This window comes from Camarhynchus parvulus, chromosome 7, assembly GCF_901933205.1.
Source record: "Camarhynchus parvulus chromosome 7, STF_HiC, whole genome shotgun sequence".
NCBI lineage: Eukaryota > Metazoa > Chordata > Aves > Passeriformes > Thraupidae > Camarhynchus > Camarhynchus parvulus.
In genome coordinates this window covers 32,009,551-32,027,793 of record NC_044577.1, presented here as the reverse complement: position 1 = coordinate 32,027,793, position 18,243 = coordinate 32,009,551, and the positions used below count along the sequence as shown (strand labels likewise).

Genomic DNA, 18,243 nt, shown 5'->3' with positions numbered 1-18,243 from the left:
ACAACAGTGCCAGCAGCATTCCAAGAGGCTGGCTTAAAAGTGATGTGAAAATAAACATTTCTCCAGCAGCTTTGGAAACAGATGCACCTCTAATTGAATTGGCTTTAAACTCATTTGTATCCTCTCTAACATATTTCATGGTTTCAATTAACAAACTTCTAGCAGTTCTACCCTTGTTAGTAAACCTTGAGGTGCTTCATAAAACTCAAGGTCATTACTGTGAGAGGGACAATTCTGTGCATCACCACAGCTGCCACTGGTAATAACACTGCTAATTTCCCTTGGAGTCTGTGGGACAGGAGAGATCACCCTTTAACAAACTAGGGAGCAGCAGAGTGGACAGTGACACAGGAGAAATGTTTCTAATTACACACACCAAAGGTAGAGGGGGAAAAAAAATTGATTCATTTTGCAATTAATATTCACATTCACTTGATTACTGACTGTGAAATATCACAAAATAACACCAGTAAATCCAAGCAGTGCTAAAAATGCAATAGCTAAAGACTTTACAAAGGAGACCTGGTGGACCACAGCATCTGGTGGGCCAAATTCTGCTGAGCTGAAGCTCTGGGATTTCCTGCAAGGCAAACCTCTTGCTTTACCTCAGGTTAAAAGTCGGCATGGAGTACAGACTGCAGCTCAGAGACTTAACTCCACCAGCTGATCATAGTTCTGTGGCTGAGGCTTTCCCAGCGTGCCAAGAATAAGGCAGCCACTGGCCATGGGCCACATGGCACAAACAAAGCTCCAGAAGCTTGTGAGCTGCAAGAGGAGCACCTCGTCCCAAATAACCCCCGCTCAAAACCTAAATCCTGCTTCAAGGCAGAAAATTATTAACTGAAGGGAACTAAACATAGTAAGTCTGGGAGACTTAAGTTGCTAAAAACTTGAGTTGCAGCTGAAAAGGATTTAATCTTGCCACAGAACAAATGTTTAATCTTCTTTTTTTTTACAGTACACAAGGATTTGAGAGATTTTACACATTATTAGTTTGCTGAGAAATTTAGGAGATAATCTAATTTACATTCAGTAAATGCACAGCCAAAAAACCCAGCAAAAATAACTTCCACATCAAATATTTTGCAAGGCTCAAATAATGGACCCTTAGCTAATTTATTCCCACTTACTCCACAAAAGATGCACATGCTCACGTTATCTCCTAGCAGACTGATTAGAGATTCTAAATAGACCAGAGAGGACTTGTAAAGAAGGCTGGTAAGTTTAACTCAACATTATTGTTATTGAAATTCATCCAAAGGTTGGTTTTATTGCTCAATTTCACAGACTCTATAAATCCCGAGGAGGCAGTTGGGTTGATGCTGACTTTGCATTATGATTTCTAATTTCTTTTGATTCTGCATTACAGTTTTCTTCCTTAAAGAACTTCCAAGCATACACTGACATTAGATACAAGCCCTGGTAGTTGATATATTTAATCTTTTAACTCAATAAGGAAATCTCCATTAATTAGCACTTTCCTTGTAACAGATTGCAGAACAAGCTGAGAACTCTTCCGGAGAAGGAGCCTCGTCTGCTGCCTTCTGAGTGCAAATAAATAGAGCAAATAAATAGGACTGCACAGTGTACATTCATCTCACAGGGAACATGTGATGCAGGAGGGCAGAAATCCACTGCACAAGTCTGTCCAGGCTCCAAAACCAACTGTGGGAATGATGCTCCCTTTTCCCAGGGCTGCCCTCCCATGGTGAAGGGCTGGCCTGGCTGCTTGGGAGCCCTGACATCTTAACAAAGTCCTTACTCAAATAAAAAACCATCCACTGGGATCAATAGCAGTTAGGGGAGTAGCTCACTGTGTTTTTCTGTATACTTTGCTCATCACTCTGCCACTGGGAAAATCATCTGTTTTCTTCAAATAAAACAGAGTAGCTTTTTTTTTTTCCCTTAGCAGTGTTGGAATCCTCTATACATCAGGAAAAAGACTCAGCCCACTGTATTTTATTATGGATTGTTTACTATAAATTTTTTTTCAGGCTACTCAGTTAATAGTATGAGCATGTTTTAAAAACAAACCCGAAATTGTGTTTATTTTTGTTATTATTATGATATTTATACAAGAAAACAAGACTTTTTTTAAAGGCTGAACACAATTAAACTGTCCACAGACCATCAAATTCCCTTTTCTCCTACACCTGACTTCTCTCAGAGGCCTGATGGCACAGCACCTCTGAAAATAGATGTGCACTGCAGAGTGCTCTGAAGATCAATACAGACTTGGGCAATTTGGACCTGGCAGGAAGAATCTTCCAGAGCCAAGGGTCCATCACTGGGAGAAAGCTGCCACCAAATGCCACTGCAAGTATCTACCCCCCTCAGTAAATCATATATGTCTTGAAGGTCAATGGTTTCAGGCTCTGCTGGAGCACACTAAGAAACTCAATTTCAGACTTTGAAGCCCTCCATGGAGAGCATCTTTCTGCCAGTTTCTGAAGCCATGACATTGGGCACTGTCAACACAATATGGCACCTCATTTCTGCTGCCAAGCTGTGACCCCAAGACACAGACAAGCCTCATTTAGACAACTTGCCTTGGACAACAATGTTATGGGTTTCATTTGATAGAATGGGACACGGAGATGCATCTCCCTGCATCCTGATAGTTAGCATGTATTCTGCATTACAATATTGCTTTTATTTCAGACAAAATAAACCAGCAGATGACTCTGCAGAAGACAGGAACACTAATTAGATCAGTGTGCAATTAATATTATCAAGAGGGCTCACAGCAGCATGAAAATGTTCTTTTTCTTTAAATGTACATTCCTAGTTCTTTAATTTACAAACTCAAGGGCCTCTGCTCATGAGCAGGTCACACAGGCACTGGAAAGGTAGGGGAAGGTTGTGAGCCAGCTGTGACCTCCACAGCCCCCTCCCCAGTGTCACAGGAGGTGAATGACACAGGGACCCCTCCCTGCCATAGGAGGCGAATGACACAGTGACCCCCCAAATCAATACATTAAAATCAATACTCTGCCTCGATCCTTTCTCCCATCCACACTAAATGAGAAGCCCAACTGCACACTTTAATTATACAGGTGCTGTTTTAAGGATGACACTAACCATTACCAGCACCAGGAAGATCCATGAATGCATTCCCAAAATCCACGTAGCTGCTGCCAGGCCCCATCTGCTTGCATAAGGAGTTTCACTCCCCCTGTTAGAGGTCACCTTGCTGCAGAAGCATCTGACCTCCTTGAATAAAGCTGTACTATAAAAAACATCTGACAAAACCACGATTTTGCAGAAGGGAACAGTCCTGGTTCTCCACAGCTCAGGCACGGGGAGAGCAGTGACTCATTTATATGATGGAAAACCTTGAGAGGGAAACAGGACGTTTTTGTCACACTAGCAGGCCCCAGCACAGAGTATTGATGTACTGAATTTCTGATAGACTTTTGTTTCCATTTTGCAGTGTGACTTTGAGCTCCCTGGTTGTGTAGTTCAATCTCCTGTGCTGGAGGACTTCAGTGAATTCAGAAGCAGAAGGCAATGCAATCCTGTTAAACCACACTATTGTTAGCGGTCACTCCCCCATGTTAACCAAATACAAATGAGAGCCAAGATGTCACAGTGGGAAAATCTGTCTGCACTGAGGGATATTTGAAGATTTGCAAACCAGTCTCCCAGTAATTTAATTTACACCATCCTCATTTGCAAACCTTGGAGGACAGAGAGCTATTAAAGTGTATTTCAGGCCCAGAAACAGACTAAGGTAGGATAAATTCTCTACTACTCATCAGTATCACAAGGATAATCCTCAGAACAGACTGAGCTGAAGTTTAGGTTTAATTTTAATTAAGTTGCTTCTGAAAATCTTCAGAATGTGTCAGACATTAAACCCTTTAATGCCCACTGAACTCCACCACAGTACCTACTACGTCCAGCTGCACAGGGCTCCCCAGCAGTGGTAAAGATATGGAATTGTCACTCTCCACTCAAAAATTGTCATCCATTTATTTGCCTGAAAGTCCTGCTCATCAGAGTTGTATAAAAGGCAAAAAGGTTTAAAAATGCTGCAAAAACTCCCACATAAGACATGAGAGGAATCCTATGAACTCCCACATCACTTCCCAGTGCAGCCACACATCCCAGAGGGATCATGAAGCTCTCCAAGAGCAGTAGAAGTACAGAGGTCTTAGGACTAGAATATTTAATTCATGAATAGGACTAGGCTAAATATTTCTTCACACTTCCAATATAGCATATTAAATGGAATGACATGCAGGGAGAGAAAAATGTTAATTCTAAGTCTATCTTTGTATGGTAACATTTTATTAGAGCCTTGCCTCATAACAGGCTGTATTTGTGACAAATGTGTTATTAAGGCTGAAGAGATGGGCCACATTTCAAGGAAATTCTTTTTCCACAGCCTGCTGCAGAAATCAGGGCAGGAGATCGTCCAGTGCATTAACCTGCTATCACAGCTCTCCTAAAGCTCCCATAGACTATTTCGACACTGAGTTACAATTTCTACACTAAAAACATTCCCAAGTCCCATGGAAGAGTTTTAATCAATCTGTAAAAAACAACAAAACAAAAAATACCCTAACTGAGCCCAATAATAGAAACAAAAGTGATGGACACGAGCAAGGGTGGGCAGAGGTGGTCCAGCAAGAGGCAGCTGATGGTGAATGTCAAACATGAGAAAAGTCTCTTTGAGGGCAGTAAAAAGCCATTCCTTCATAAAGTCTGGCACTGCCACCTCTTCAAAGGGGTCATTTTATGGAATGCAGCAAAAAGCATAAAAGAAATTTGGGCAAGAAGATAAGCAATAAAGATGTGTATTTAGAGCCAAGGAGTAACAACAGACATCACTCTGACTAAATGCAGCACTTACAGAAGATGCTGCTCCAAAAGCCAAGTCTCTAAATATTTTTTCTTAAGATGCATGCTTCCTTTCTCTAAGAAGATAAAGACCTAGAAGAATGTGCATTTCTGTGTACTAACGCCTCAGGGGAAGTCTCACCTTGCCTTAAATAAGCTTCTTTGATAGCCAGTTTGACCCATTCAGAAATAACTTTTTTGATGGCTGTTTATCTTTGATTCTGTTGCCAGAAAAACACAGAGAACTCAATGTCTGAACAGTTGTCCTGTGATCCAATTTCATTTGATAAGTCTTTTAACATCCATAAAAGAAGAGCCGTGGCCAAATTTTCTCATGGTGAACAGATTTTGAAAAAGAAAAAAAATAGAAAAAGCAAAGGAAAAGATAAGGAATAAATCACCATTCTTTGAGCACTGTTTTGGGAGCAATATGTAAAAATCCTGTAGTCAAACAAGAAGTGGAGGCCAGGTCCTTCCCAGGCTCTGTGTCTGTGTTACAGCTCCCCTGGCAGCCACAGCTGTAATTAAAAGTGTCACCACACACCCAAGGAGACATGTAGGAATGTCAGAGAGAGTCCAGAGCAGAACCCAGCCAGGATTTCGGAGCTAAATTTAGAAGTTATTTAGCTGAAAACAGTCAAAGGTGGCAGTGGCTTCAAAGAGTCCTGAAGTGGGTACTCGAGGGCAGGACAGTCCTGTGATCCAGCCTTAATTCCCATATCAGGGGATGGGATAGACAGAAAATAAGGTCAATTTTTAGCTGAAGCTTCCTCCTCAAGCAGTCTTTGAAAAGCTTTCCAGTAGCAATACAGTCATTAATAAAATCCAGCCGTGTAATAAAAAGGCCACAGAGAGAGACTGTGCTGGTTTTGGCTGGGGTAGAGTTAATTTTCTTCACAGTTTCTGGTATGGGGCTGTGTTTTGGATTTGTGCTGCAGTGTTGATAACACAGGGATGTCTTTGTTATCTTTGGGAAGTGATTACAGAAAGCCTAGCTGGGTTCTGAAATCAACAGGTTGTACTAAAAAGTGAAATTTCAATATAGAAAGTCACTCAGACTAAGAACAAAATTAAACTTTGGAATATTTTCAAAAACACAAAGATATGTCTGTTCAGAAAAGTTCCTATTTCTGAAGGTTTTCAAAATCAGGGATTTCTACAATTTCACTCTTCAAAATAAAATTTACTAGATGTGCAAAAATGTATACCACAGTAATTACCAAAACTGATACACTTCCAAAATTAAACAAGTACCTATTCAATGTTGCATTTTCAACCTTTTTTTTCATTTTTCCCCCAAAACCTTGTAGGAGCAGCAAGTTTGCTTTCAGATCAGGACAGATCTGACTCATATTCCTTTAACCTATTAGGCTCTGCTAATGGCTTTTGAGCTATGCAAATAAAAAACTGCAGAATGCTTATTAAAATCTAGGGATTAAAAACCACCTGAAAACAGCTCATTTTCTCCTAGAATGGGGGAGTCAATCCCAGCATTTTCATTTTAGGATGGGTTTGTCCACCAGAAGCGGGAGCTCACAGAAGGAGACACTGCACTCTTGAGAGTAAGGAGGTGTCTGAGCATCCCTGCTGTGCCCTCCATAAATTCAGAGATAATTAAAGCTTTTTAAGGTGAGTGCAGGTCACAGCTAAGCACTCTGTGATTTAAAACCAGGATCTATTTGTCTGTGGTGCCTTTTTCTTCCACGTTCCCGTTGTTGTGAGCACAGTAGAATTTGAATAGGATAAGCACTGTTCATAAACTTCTGCTTTCCATAAATTGCTCATCGGATCAAAAGCAGAACCTCCATGCAAGTGCACAGAAATCTCCAGCTTTGATTTGGAAAAGATGAGGCACCCTGTGTTCCTCTAAGATTAAAAAAACCCTGTTGGCATCGCACACAAGAGAGAGAAGCAAAGGGACGACGGGAAATCGTTCAAAACAAAGGAGATGGAAATTCAAAAATAGTATGAGCAGCTCAGATGACAGATTGAGAAGCGGATGAACTGCAATTAAAAGGACAATTTCATGGCCAAGGAGGATGCTCCAGACACAGTTAGAAAATGAAGACCCTCTGGACTAGCAGTGAGCTCAACTCAATATAAGAAGCCTTCTGATGGGAAGCGAAATGGAGGCAAACTACCAATTATATTTTTGTAATGTATTTAGAGGTAGTTACCTCTATCCATGATTTCATGGGTGCATTTCCAAACTAAAGGAAGAAAAACAAGGGTGAACCAAACTTGGGAGAAAATCACTAGCTCAACTGGAAAATGCAGATCACTCATTTCTCAAGCTTATTGAATGGGTGATCAAGGAAAAAGGTGACACCACCAAAATAGAGCAGTTTATCAAAAAATCCAGCTATGAAAAAAAAAAAAAAAGTGTACTTTTTTTCCAGGAGAAAAGATTTGGTATAGAAAGGAATAAAATTCAGAAAAGCCTGTGATTGGTATTTTTAAGCTTGTCATACCTAATGACCACAAGCTAACACACAATTAAATGGCAGTGAGGATGGGTAAATCAGTCAGTGGTGATCAGCATGTCCACTACAGCTGACCCAAAGTGTTGCCACCAGGCTTGCTCAGCTCTGGTGGGTCAGGGCAGAGGTGTCTCCCTCCAGCCCGGGCTTCAGGCCCTGGTACAGAACAAACTGTAGATCTCAGGCAGGTAGATACAGCATTTCCAAAAAGGAGCAGCTGGAATGCTTCTGTCTTGACTCTGTCTGGACCTTGGGATACTCTGCTTGCAGTAACTACACCAATGGGGAGAAAATGTCCATTTCCAGTTGTGAAGGTATGCTTAAAGGGTTAATATATTTGCAGATAATAGGCTTAGGACAGTTAGAGTCTAAACTCATAGGAAACACAGATGCACAGACTGAACTGGGTTTTTGTTTAGGTTCCCCCCTCACCCTCCAAGCTGCAAATGCAGAATCACCCCAAAAAGTCAGCATCAGAGAAGGGCCCCAGAACCAGAACCCTTCTGAGCAGTTTATTTCTACACCAGACTCAAGTGAATTGTACATTCACTTGACAACTTTGATACTCTCACATAATAGGTCACACTGACCAAGTGAAATAAACCTTACTCAAGTCTAAGTTCACAAGGTTTCAGTCAGGGAAAATGAAAATCACTGCAGCAAGAAGGCACAAGCCCAGAGCTTGCCCTCCAGAAAAGCTACAAACTAAGCTATTCTGTTCTATACCATTTTTATTGTCCTACACCATGAACTCGAGACATTATCAAACCTGGGACAAATTTGCTCCTACTCTTGAGGACCAATTTACATCCCTAAATCTCTCTTTCTACATTCTGCAGTTCTTCAAAAGGACCCATCAAAGAACTGAGGTCTAAGTCTTACAACTTCTCACTTCTGTTCTGGTTCAAGGGAAAGGAAGGAAAAGCACCGTCCTGCAGAAGGAAAAGAGCAAGAAACAAAGAGAAGTCTGAAAGGAGTAAAAGAGGAAGCTGCTTATCCCCACCTCATAAAGCAAGAACAGTGCCCAGATAGCACAGTGATTGGCATTCAATATATAAAACAATGGATTAATTAGCCATAATCATGGCCAGCCAGCAAATGTTAAAAGGTCACCTGATACTAATGGTGAGCAAGACAAACTGAGCTGCTTCAAAAAAACACTGTCATGAATAATTTCTCAGGGCTTAGCAATTCTTCATGCTTCTGTAAATTGCTCTTCTCCATTATGGTTGAAAAGCATTCTGCTAATTATTAATTGGATAATGATTTGTTTCTATCACTAATTCAATAAGGTGTTCAGAAGTGCATTTTGAAAGTTCTCAGCTCCAGAGACAATAAATATCAGACTTGTCTTCGTGTAACCTTGGAAGGCAGGTCCTAGGTGATAGAAGTGGAGCCTGTGGAGCTTCTGCCCATTTTCAGTCAGTCTATGCCCAAAGTCACTGACCACCCCTCTGCCTCTGATGTGGGCCCTGTGCCAGGACAGTGCCACAATCATTTTTGCTCACATAAAAACCTGAAGACAAGAAAGTGAACAATATTCCCCTGGAGCTACCACTCCCTACTACCTCCCTAAGAGAAGCCAGACCATTAAAAATGCCACATAAATATCACTGACAGAAAACAGGCTTCAAGGTTATTTAGAAAAGCCCCACGCATAGACAACCTCCCCTTTTTAACAGTGATAAAAACCCTGAGTTTTTCAAAAGAGCAAGTCATGCCACAGGCAAACCCACCTTCAAAACCCAGCAGCTCCCTTTTTGCAGGAGAAAAGGTAATGTGAGGGAAAGGTACTACTCCTCCTTCATGGGCCACCGAGGCACAATCAGTTGGTACAAAAGCACATTGTTGAAACACAAACCATGGAAAGCTGCTTTATGAACCTGTGCAGCCAGCTGGAACAGCCACCAACAGCTGCAAGAGGAATTCACTCCAGGACTGAATCACTTCATTAAGGTGGAGGGTTTTTTTCCCTTTTATTACACGCAGCTCAGGCTGCTGATCCCCATCATGAAGACCCTCCAGAGAGCTGATTTCTCTGCTCCCTCATACCCTCAGGAGCATTCATGGTGCCCACTGTATGACTTAATCTCCTCCTGAGACATCATTCCTCCCCCTCCCATCATACAGCTCACCAGCAGAATTCTAACTGCTACATCCTGCTCCAAGCTGACCCAAGGCTTTTGGCTGTAAGTCAGAGAGCAGCAGTGGTTTGGGGGCAGCCCAGCTGGAGATTTTGCTCCTAAAATAAAGGCTTATGTCTGTGATAAGTGATAGGACAAGGGAGAATGGCTTCAAATGCACAGGTATCAGGTTTAGATTTGATATCAGGAAGAAATTCTTAACTGTGGTGAAGAAACCTCTAGCACAGGTTTCCAGAGAAGCTGTGGCTGCCCCATCCCTGGAAGTGTTCAAGGCCAGGTTGGACAAGGCTTGGAGCAACCTGGGATAGTGGAAGGGAGGTGAAATGAGATGATATTTCAGGTCACTTCCAACTTCAACCATTCAATGAACTGCATATAATGGAAATGGGGAAAAACCACCCAAATGGAATGACACACCCTGCTCTCCCTGATTTGAATTCTACCCTCTTTCTGATATAGGTTACTTAATTATACAAGAAATGTAAGTGGACAGCACCCCAGGAAGCAGGGACATGAAAATATACCCTAAGAATTTACGAAAATACACTCTGTGAATTTGAGCTTAACACAGGCACATAACTGTAGGAGGAGACCACTGGCTGCTGAAGCCACCTGTGCCTGTCATGAGGGACAGCAAGTGACATCACAGGCATTTTGTGATTAAATCTAATTGTCTCTAGAAAATTGCAAATTCCTTCATTGAAAACAACCATGCAAACCTCCAAACTTTGTGAAAGGGAATAAAAATTTCTAAACAAGTAAAAGCAGAAGTAGGAGATATCTTCAAACAAAATGCTGACTGAAATAAATACACCTCCTCTGAAACTTTTACTTTTATGGGATTTTAGGGAAATGTCTCTGGTATTCTGGCACTGTAGCCAACTTTAGCCTTCTTGTGCTTCATTTCCATAGCAGAAATGCCAGCAGACCCTTACACTGAGGAAAACTTCAGTATTAAAGAGCAATAAGAAGATATTAGAAGAACTGTGTTCCACACCCAGGGCAAACTTGTGAGAGCTATTCCAGCAAGCACACACCTCGCATAAGCTCCACCATGAGCCACAGAGTGCAATTCACACGTGTTGGGGACTGTTCTACTCCTCCTTACCCGAAGTGCTACAGCGAGATGGCTCCACCAGTCTGCCGCTCCTGTCGTAGCAGGCGATGGCTCGCAGCCGCACGCCCTGGCCACACTCCCTGGCCGCTCCCTGGGCCGGCATTCCCAGCTGCAGCTCGGCTGGACCCCCTCTGATAATGCAGTCAGACCAATTCCCATGGGGCTGGGAGGTGAACGCCTCGCAGGGGCATGGCTCCGTCTCAACTTGAGGATAAAGTTCCGTGTTCTGGCATTTGTCGCGCTTTCTGCTTCGCCCTGTTCCGACCACAGAAATCGGCGTGTTAGCTCAACATCTGCTGCTCTTGATAACAACACGTCATATTATTTATACTTGCATGAATTCAACACATCAGAACCAAGACAATCTGAATGTTAATATTCAGGAATGTTTCTGAAGCATCTATTAGCTGCTGCCAGTGCTCTGGCGTGCAAGGACAATGTACTTATCTCCAGGGGCAACCAGAGAACTTGGAAATCCTGTTCTGATGGGTAAATCAAGGAGTAAGATACAAAGTCTTACTCTAGAAATGGTCTGCCCAAAAACCGCTTTGTAATTTCATATAATATCATTTTCCCCTAATTATCTGATGGAAATAAATTGATTGTTTTGTCTCTATTTGTTCGCAATCAATGGTTGCCAGGACAACTTCCAGAGGACCCTAAATTAGCTACAACTTCTTTGAGATTTCTTTACAAATTAGTTAAAGATGAGCTGTGCACACAAACCATGCTTTGAAGAAAACAGAAAAAGATAATCCTCAGTAAATTATTAGCGCTGGAAAGCATTTCAATGGTCGTGTTTGCTTTTATGTTTTCCTTTGCTCTGTTCCTTCAACAGGTTTTAAAAGAAAGCTCTTTCAGTAGTTTTAGGAAGCAGCAGCAGCATCCAAATAAACCCACAGTACAGTTCTCTGCAATTACACTCTCCATGCCCTTGTCCTGCAGGATTTCAAGGCATGAGAAGGGGTCGGTCCCCAGTACAAGAAGAAATAATGCAAAACAGAGAGTTCAAGCTGTCTGCATCCCTACGACTGCTCAAGGGAACAAATGTCTGTACACAGCCTCTAAAGATAAAAATCAATGCTTTTCTTGGCACAGGTCAGCCAGCGTGCCGTGGAACAATCTTGATGCTGGCTGAGCTCACGAATGTCTTTGCATCTGGCATCAGCAACAAACTGTATCTGTATGCCATCCTCAAAATATTCCTTGGGAATCTTGGATGCACTAAAAACACTTTTGCAGAAGGTTTTTAAAGCTTTGATCCCAGAAGAAATGTTTTCTCTTCATTGCACACAAATAGATACTAAAACCAAAAGATAAGTTGTATAACTCAACAACCCCCTTTCCAGCCTGGAACCAAGAGCCATTTCACCACAGGCAAGCTGGGTCTCATCAATGCCTGTTTCCATACAAATATGTACCTGCCAAGGAAAGGCCCCTGCCTGTAGACTCTTAATATCAACATCCTTCAAGCCCCAGCTCTTTCAAAATGGTATTTTCAGAGTTCTGGGAAATGTAGAATTTGCCAGCAGAAAATTATGCAAAAAAAAAATCAATCAGCATCTTTATAGTTTGGTAGATAAATCTATGTTTACATTTTAAAGTATATATTTATGAGGAAATGCAGGTACAACTCCCCATAGTTCAAGGAAAGTCTTTTAAGAGACTTTAACTAGATTGAGCACTCTCTAACGGCATTTCCAGCCTTTTCTGTTTGAGAAGCCACGAGGAGCCACAAACTCTGTATGTTCAGTTGTGTGCTCTGCATTATGTGAGTAAACATGGGAATTTGGGATTTGCCCACGTTTTGCCACCATGACATTAAGCACAACACACTGAAGTAAGGATGTTAATAATCTCATACTTATGTGACTGGTTTTTTTAACAACTTGTCCTGCCATCTGTTTTGTTGGAATCTTCCCCCTAAGTGAAGCTGCTATGAAAGCCCTATTTTAAGGGGAAAAGTGACATTGATCCCATACTCTTCCCATAGAAATATTTTTAGAATTAGTGGTAGTGATATTTTTATCATCTTTACAGACTGCTTTAAAGATCGCTGCTAAAAATACCATCTCCAAAATTTTTTGAGGACATAAACCCATCAATTAAATAGAATTTTCTTTTTTAATTACATTTCTGAATACTAACAAATATTATATATATTAAATATTGTCAGGTAGTACATACTGTACATTAAAATTATAGGAAACATTAAAAATACAGAGAGTCTTTTGTATCCATAATGCAGGGAATTAACTGACTGTATTAATTAACTGAAGACTCACCTAAAAACGGTGTTTCTATTATAATGACTTTGAATTTTGATATGTTCTGTAATAAGTCTTTCACTTAAGCAATGACTAATTTCATACGTAGAGTCAATGACAAATTACAAAGTAAAATGAATTATACTATTAAAAATTGAGTGGAGGGCAAGCAAATACTTAGCAAACAATTAGAAGATTTCCACTAAATGACATTATCAATGAACTCTTACAATGAAGCCAAAGCATTCACTTGAGAACAGACACACACAGTTGATGAACAAGAGGTATAATTCATGCACACTTACAGAGAGATGAAATGCAAATGGATAAAGGTCTCTTAACATCACAAAATACTTTTGAAAATGGCATCTTCCTTAATCTTTGAGTTCCTGCAGACAAGATTTTTTCCAAGACTTTTGTCTACCTCTATTTTTCAAGATGCACGTAAGCAAATACAAGTTGGTGCCTGTCTCACTGAGTTCCCCTTTTGAGAGGAGGCCAAACCAAAGCTAGTGTCTGATTTGGGCATCCCCTTCTCTCTGGGGCATTGTCATGTCCCCACCTGGGACACTCACTGCATGTTCACCACTTGCTTTTCAGGACACCTTCACTGGCCACTGGCTGAGACCACGAGCTCCATCCTGGCAGGAAAAATGGAACCCAGCAAGGTTGGATAGGGAGAGACTGGTGGTGGTTGGTCACAAATGCAGTGCAGGTGAGGAGACAAACCAACAGAACCTGGGCATTACAAACCATATTTGGTCCACTTAATTGAACAGATCTCCATCTGATCTAGAGCAGAGTAAGAAAGGGGATAGGTAGGGCTGTACTGTTTTGTAACTTGCACAATGCCCATAAAGAAAAATCAGAATTAGAACTACCTGTAAGTAGTTATTCATTATTTTTTACATACTTTTGTAGGAGCAGGTACCTATTATTTTGCTGGGGATCAAGCATTTCTCCTACTATAAACATACAGGCACTGGTATAGAGAACACTTTAGAATATGCTCATTGCCAGAAACTACAGAGCATTGTATAATACTGGGGTTTTATGTGAAAAAGAAATATTTATCCTTTAATGAGCCACACTGATGAACAGCAGCTTGAAACCAGTATAAATGTGTGCTGTAATTGTTAGTTAGTAAAACACACAGAACATTCCAGCAGTAACAAATGGAGTAAGAAGACAGCCATGCAGCCAAGGACAAGTGAGTCTAGGAAGAAGGAGAAGTGGTGGCCACCACATTTTGCTGCCCTTCAGGTCCCAGCTTTTATTTCAGCAGATATTATTACAGCAATTTTAGCACTCTACTCCACAGTCAAAATCTTTGAAGTTTCACCCCTATTAAAGGAGCAAACTCAAGCCAGGTACATATTAGCTCTCAAATACAACATAGAAACGTGAAAAGATGCGACTGTTGAGAAGAACAATAACAGCAAATTTCTTGTAAACCATGTAAGCACAGTATAATTCTTTTTTACTTAACTATGCACATGGGGGAAGACAACTCCCAGCAAAACATGCAGTTCCAAACTATTCATATTAAGGAGTTTTAAAGCTTTTCAGTTTGGCCAGCATTCAAATAACATAATAACAAACCTCGACAGCAAGTATGGAAGACTGATCCATCAAATGGTTTGAACTGGTGAGTTTAATGAACACATGTAAAAGATCAAACAAAGCCGCTCTAATGGTACTGGGTTTTCTTTATTCATGGTATTAATTTGCCCTGTTGAACTGGGGCATACTGCTGAGAACAAAACTCCCAGTTTTAAACTTCCTCCAGAAAATCACACTGATTTGTACTCCTGTATATGTATTTTCTGCATGCTTCCCAGATTAATAGGTCAGATAAACTTGCACAAAGCCTGGTCACTGTTTAATTTGGTTTCCATCTAAAACCTTTCCACCAGCAAGTTTTTCTGCACTGCTCTTATACTGGAATGTGTATAAGGCTGGCAATGATCAGTGCCAGATGAAAAACTAATGAAGGATGTTCTGGATTTTCCCATCACTCCAACACTGCAGAGGCATTATTCCCAATCAGACAAATATTGTAAAAGATTATACCTGTGAGTGATCGCCTTCTGCTCCTGGCTGTGTCACAATCAGAGGAGCAGGCTGTGAATTTAGACCAGGGGGTGAAAGTGCAGTCATCCTTGCAGGGAATGTGGCACTCCTGGACCAGGGCTGGCATCGCTCCTGCCCACCGCACGCACTCCCCAACCGCGGCAGAGCCGCCCTGCTCCGACAGGCACGTCACAGCTGCAAGCAAGGGCACAGAAAACACAGAAAGCCTTATGTTCTCATATATATATATATTGTATTACACTCTGGGCAGTTAGTCCTGGTGTTCTGTGTGAGATTCTCTCCTCTGGATTAACAGGATAAAGCTGATTTGGTTTTAGGGCATTGTTCGTGTGTCACTCAGTGAGTGAAGCTTCACTAAACCATAAAGACACGTTCTTGTTTGACCAGTGTGTTATCTAAATGATGATATAAACTCAACATTCTCAAGGAGCAGTCATTTTAAAGGTTGTGAGGACACTTTAACCAATGATACATTGTACAACCAAGTAAGAATATAGGTAACACTGTGGCCATGTGCCAGAAAACATGTTTGGTCGAGGCCGGGATTCCCAAGCCGTGATGCGCTTGCTACTCATGGAATTGAACCTTTAGTTAAAAAAAGCCCCTAAAAACTATAAAAGAAAGCTTCTTTTTCCAAAACCATCATTTTTTCCATATTTCAGATGAAAGGAGTGACTGAGAAGATGCTACAGCTAAATGCTTCTTTCAGCAAGGTATAAGTACGAGGTCTGGCCCCTCCACATCGAGCTCCTTAAATATTGTGATATCTCTTATACTCTCCCACTTTGTCTGTTGTCCTTTTTTATAACTAATAATTAATTTTTCGCGGTGGATATTGGTACTGTATAGCCATGATAGAGAACAAAAGTACTTAATGTATGAATCTGAGTCACAGGAAACCTAGGATAAAACTTGCTAAATTCAGTGAATTAATAGTAAGTAATTATAATAAATAAAAATAACCAGCACATCATGGAGTCTTTCATTTCATTAATAATAATTAATTCTCATAAAACCTCCAAGATTATAGGCTATTTATATCCTCCAGTGTAGGTTAAACAAAGCAAAGGCAGGTCATGACTTGATTAAGGTAATAAACTCAGGGACAGAGTAATGAACTGAATTTGGCAATGAGATTTTAGTCATGTTGGGCTCTCTGATTCTAGGCAAGTCCATGCATTATATCATAAAACTACTAAGGATGAAGTTATTTAATACAGATTTTATTATTTAACTTTAACAACCTGTGATATTATTTTATGACAATTGCTAAATAATTCAGGCTTTTGAGGCTGCATATATTTTCCTTGTTACCAGCATTTAATGTGAGTAAGAGAGCATGAAAAGAAAGGTAAAAACAACTCTGTTTTCTTACAGTTAAAGGATTTACTGGGGTGTAACTCTGCAATGAATACACATGATTTTTTGGGTTTTAACTATAGCACTGTATGGGAGAAAGGAATGGGTTAGCAATCACCTGGAAATAAAAAAACCATCTTATTAAAATGTAATTAGATTCTATGGAAAAAAATCAGCATTTTGAAGAGCATGCAAAAGGCTAGCAATTGTTAAATGTCTCTTTAGACTCAAGTGACAGCAAATCAGCATATTAATGACCACCTCTAAATTGCTGATCCTTGCCTTTCACTTCCAATGCTGTGACCCTTCCTAGCTCCCAACTCCAGCTGTGAGCCTGGAGCCTTCCCCTCCTCATTATGGGACAGAGGTCACCACTCCGCGCGGGGACACGGCGTAATTGCCCTCTTCAGGAAGGTTAAACAAGTGAGAGACTCTGGTGCCCAAGGTCTCTGTAGCCTCATTACCTTCAGCAAGGACACCCCAGGTTTGGCCACACAGCTGTGACCACGTGAGGTGTGGCCAAGGGGATGCAGAGCATCTCCTCAGCACCGCGACAGCGGCTGGCAGGGACATGAACATCGTCCTCCACTGCCAACCCCACACAGCAGGAATTGTGATTCCAGAGCAAACCATCCCACTGCAGTGCTCAGTGGGAGCTGCCAGAAAAGCACAGCTCATTCCTGACACTGTTAATGATGTCAGGACAAGTAATAGAAGTTCTAGGTATCAATGTTAAACCAGACACCCCACTGCTGTGATCAGTTCTTGTCTAACCGCCCCAACTTCTGCACAAACAGCCACAATTTTAAGCATTCAAATAATTCACCAAGTTCGCTGAGCCTATTTAGATGCTAAAATAGATCTATATATATAAGGATATATGAAATCAGGGCAAATATTTGACAGAGATTATGGAGCTTAAAGAAATTATTGACAATGGAAACATGTGAGAGGAAAGTTAAAGTAACAAATAATACAGTGAATTAGATATGTATAAGCATGGAGACAAGAAGGGGCCGAAAATAATATTTAATGTATACTCTGATAAGAGACATAACATCTAAAGGAGAGGAGGAGGAGGACCTCCTGTGACTCTTGCTACAGGCTTCAAACCTGGCTTGAGGTGAGCTGCATGAGCTGCTAAAATAAACAAAATGATAAAGCAAAAGCCCATTAGGGCATTTTAACAGATTGCAATGGGGCAGGCAGAAAGCAGCAGAGATGATGGACCCAACTCCAGTGGTTACATCAGGAACCAATCCCCTCATTTCTGCTTCCTGCAAACTTCCCAGTTTACTTAGCTTTAACTTTTAAGAGAAAAATATTTTCATATACAGGCACTTCTGGAAAGAGAATGAGAGAAATTTGTTTTCAGCGAACCTTCAGGAAAATAAAATTATTTATCCTCAGTGGTTTCAAACTACTGATTGGTTTGGCTCATATGTGGTTTATGCTGCATAAAAAATATTTCCCCTTAATCCTCAGTTCTGTCACAATGGTTTTAAATAAACTCATACCACAAAGCTATTTCTGTTATGTCAACATTTCTTTTGTTTTTTCAAGCAGGATACCCCCAGAGAGCAAATGCAGTCCATTTGCAGTCCTATGCACTGAGAAAAAAAATCAGAGTAACAAATCCCTCCTAGGCATAATGTGTGATTTCTACCATCTCTAAAGCATTTAAAATGGACACAAACATATGACTAGAACTGCTAATAATTGGACACTTCCAGATAAAGGCTTTCAAATTATAATATTCATTCCCACCAAGAGAAGAAATGCAGGATTTCCTCTTGAACTCCCACTATTCTTTCTTGTTACCACCAGTCAACCGCACCAAACTGGAATTAAACACTTGTGGCCAAACTATGGCATGACATTTTAATGCAATTCCACTGATATAAAAAGAACTGCTGCCACAAAAAAATGAAAACCCA

General features: G+C 40.8%; 1 protein-coding gene across 2 annotated transcripts in view; it reads right to left on the bottom strand.

Annotated features, from left to right (window-relative positions):
- THSD7B (thrombospondin type 1 domain containing 7B) overlaps positions 1 to 18,243 on the bottom strand; it is a 298,626-nt gene that overhangs the window by 80,808 nt on the left and 199,575 nt on the right. For both annotated transcript variants that reach the window (XM_030952035.1, XM_030952034.1), the window contains exons 14-15: positions 14,927 to 15,121; positions 10,578 to 10,841 (exon numbers count right to left, since the gene is read on the bottom strand). In XM_030952035.1, the coding sequence (XP_030807895.1) occupies positions 10,578 to 10,841; positions 14,927 to 15,121 (459 nt within the window). The remainder of the gene's footprint in view (positions 1 to 10,577; positions 10,842 to 14,926; positions 15,122 to 18,243) is intronic.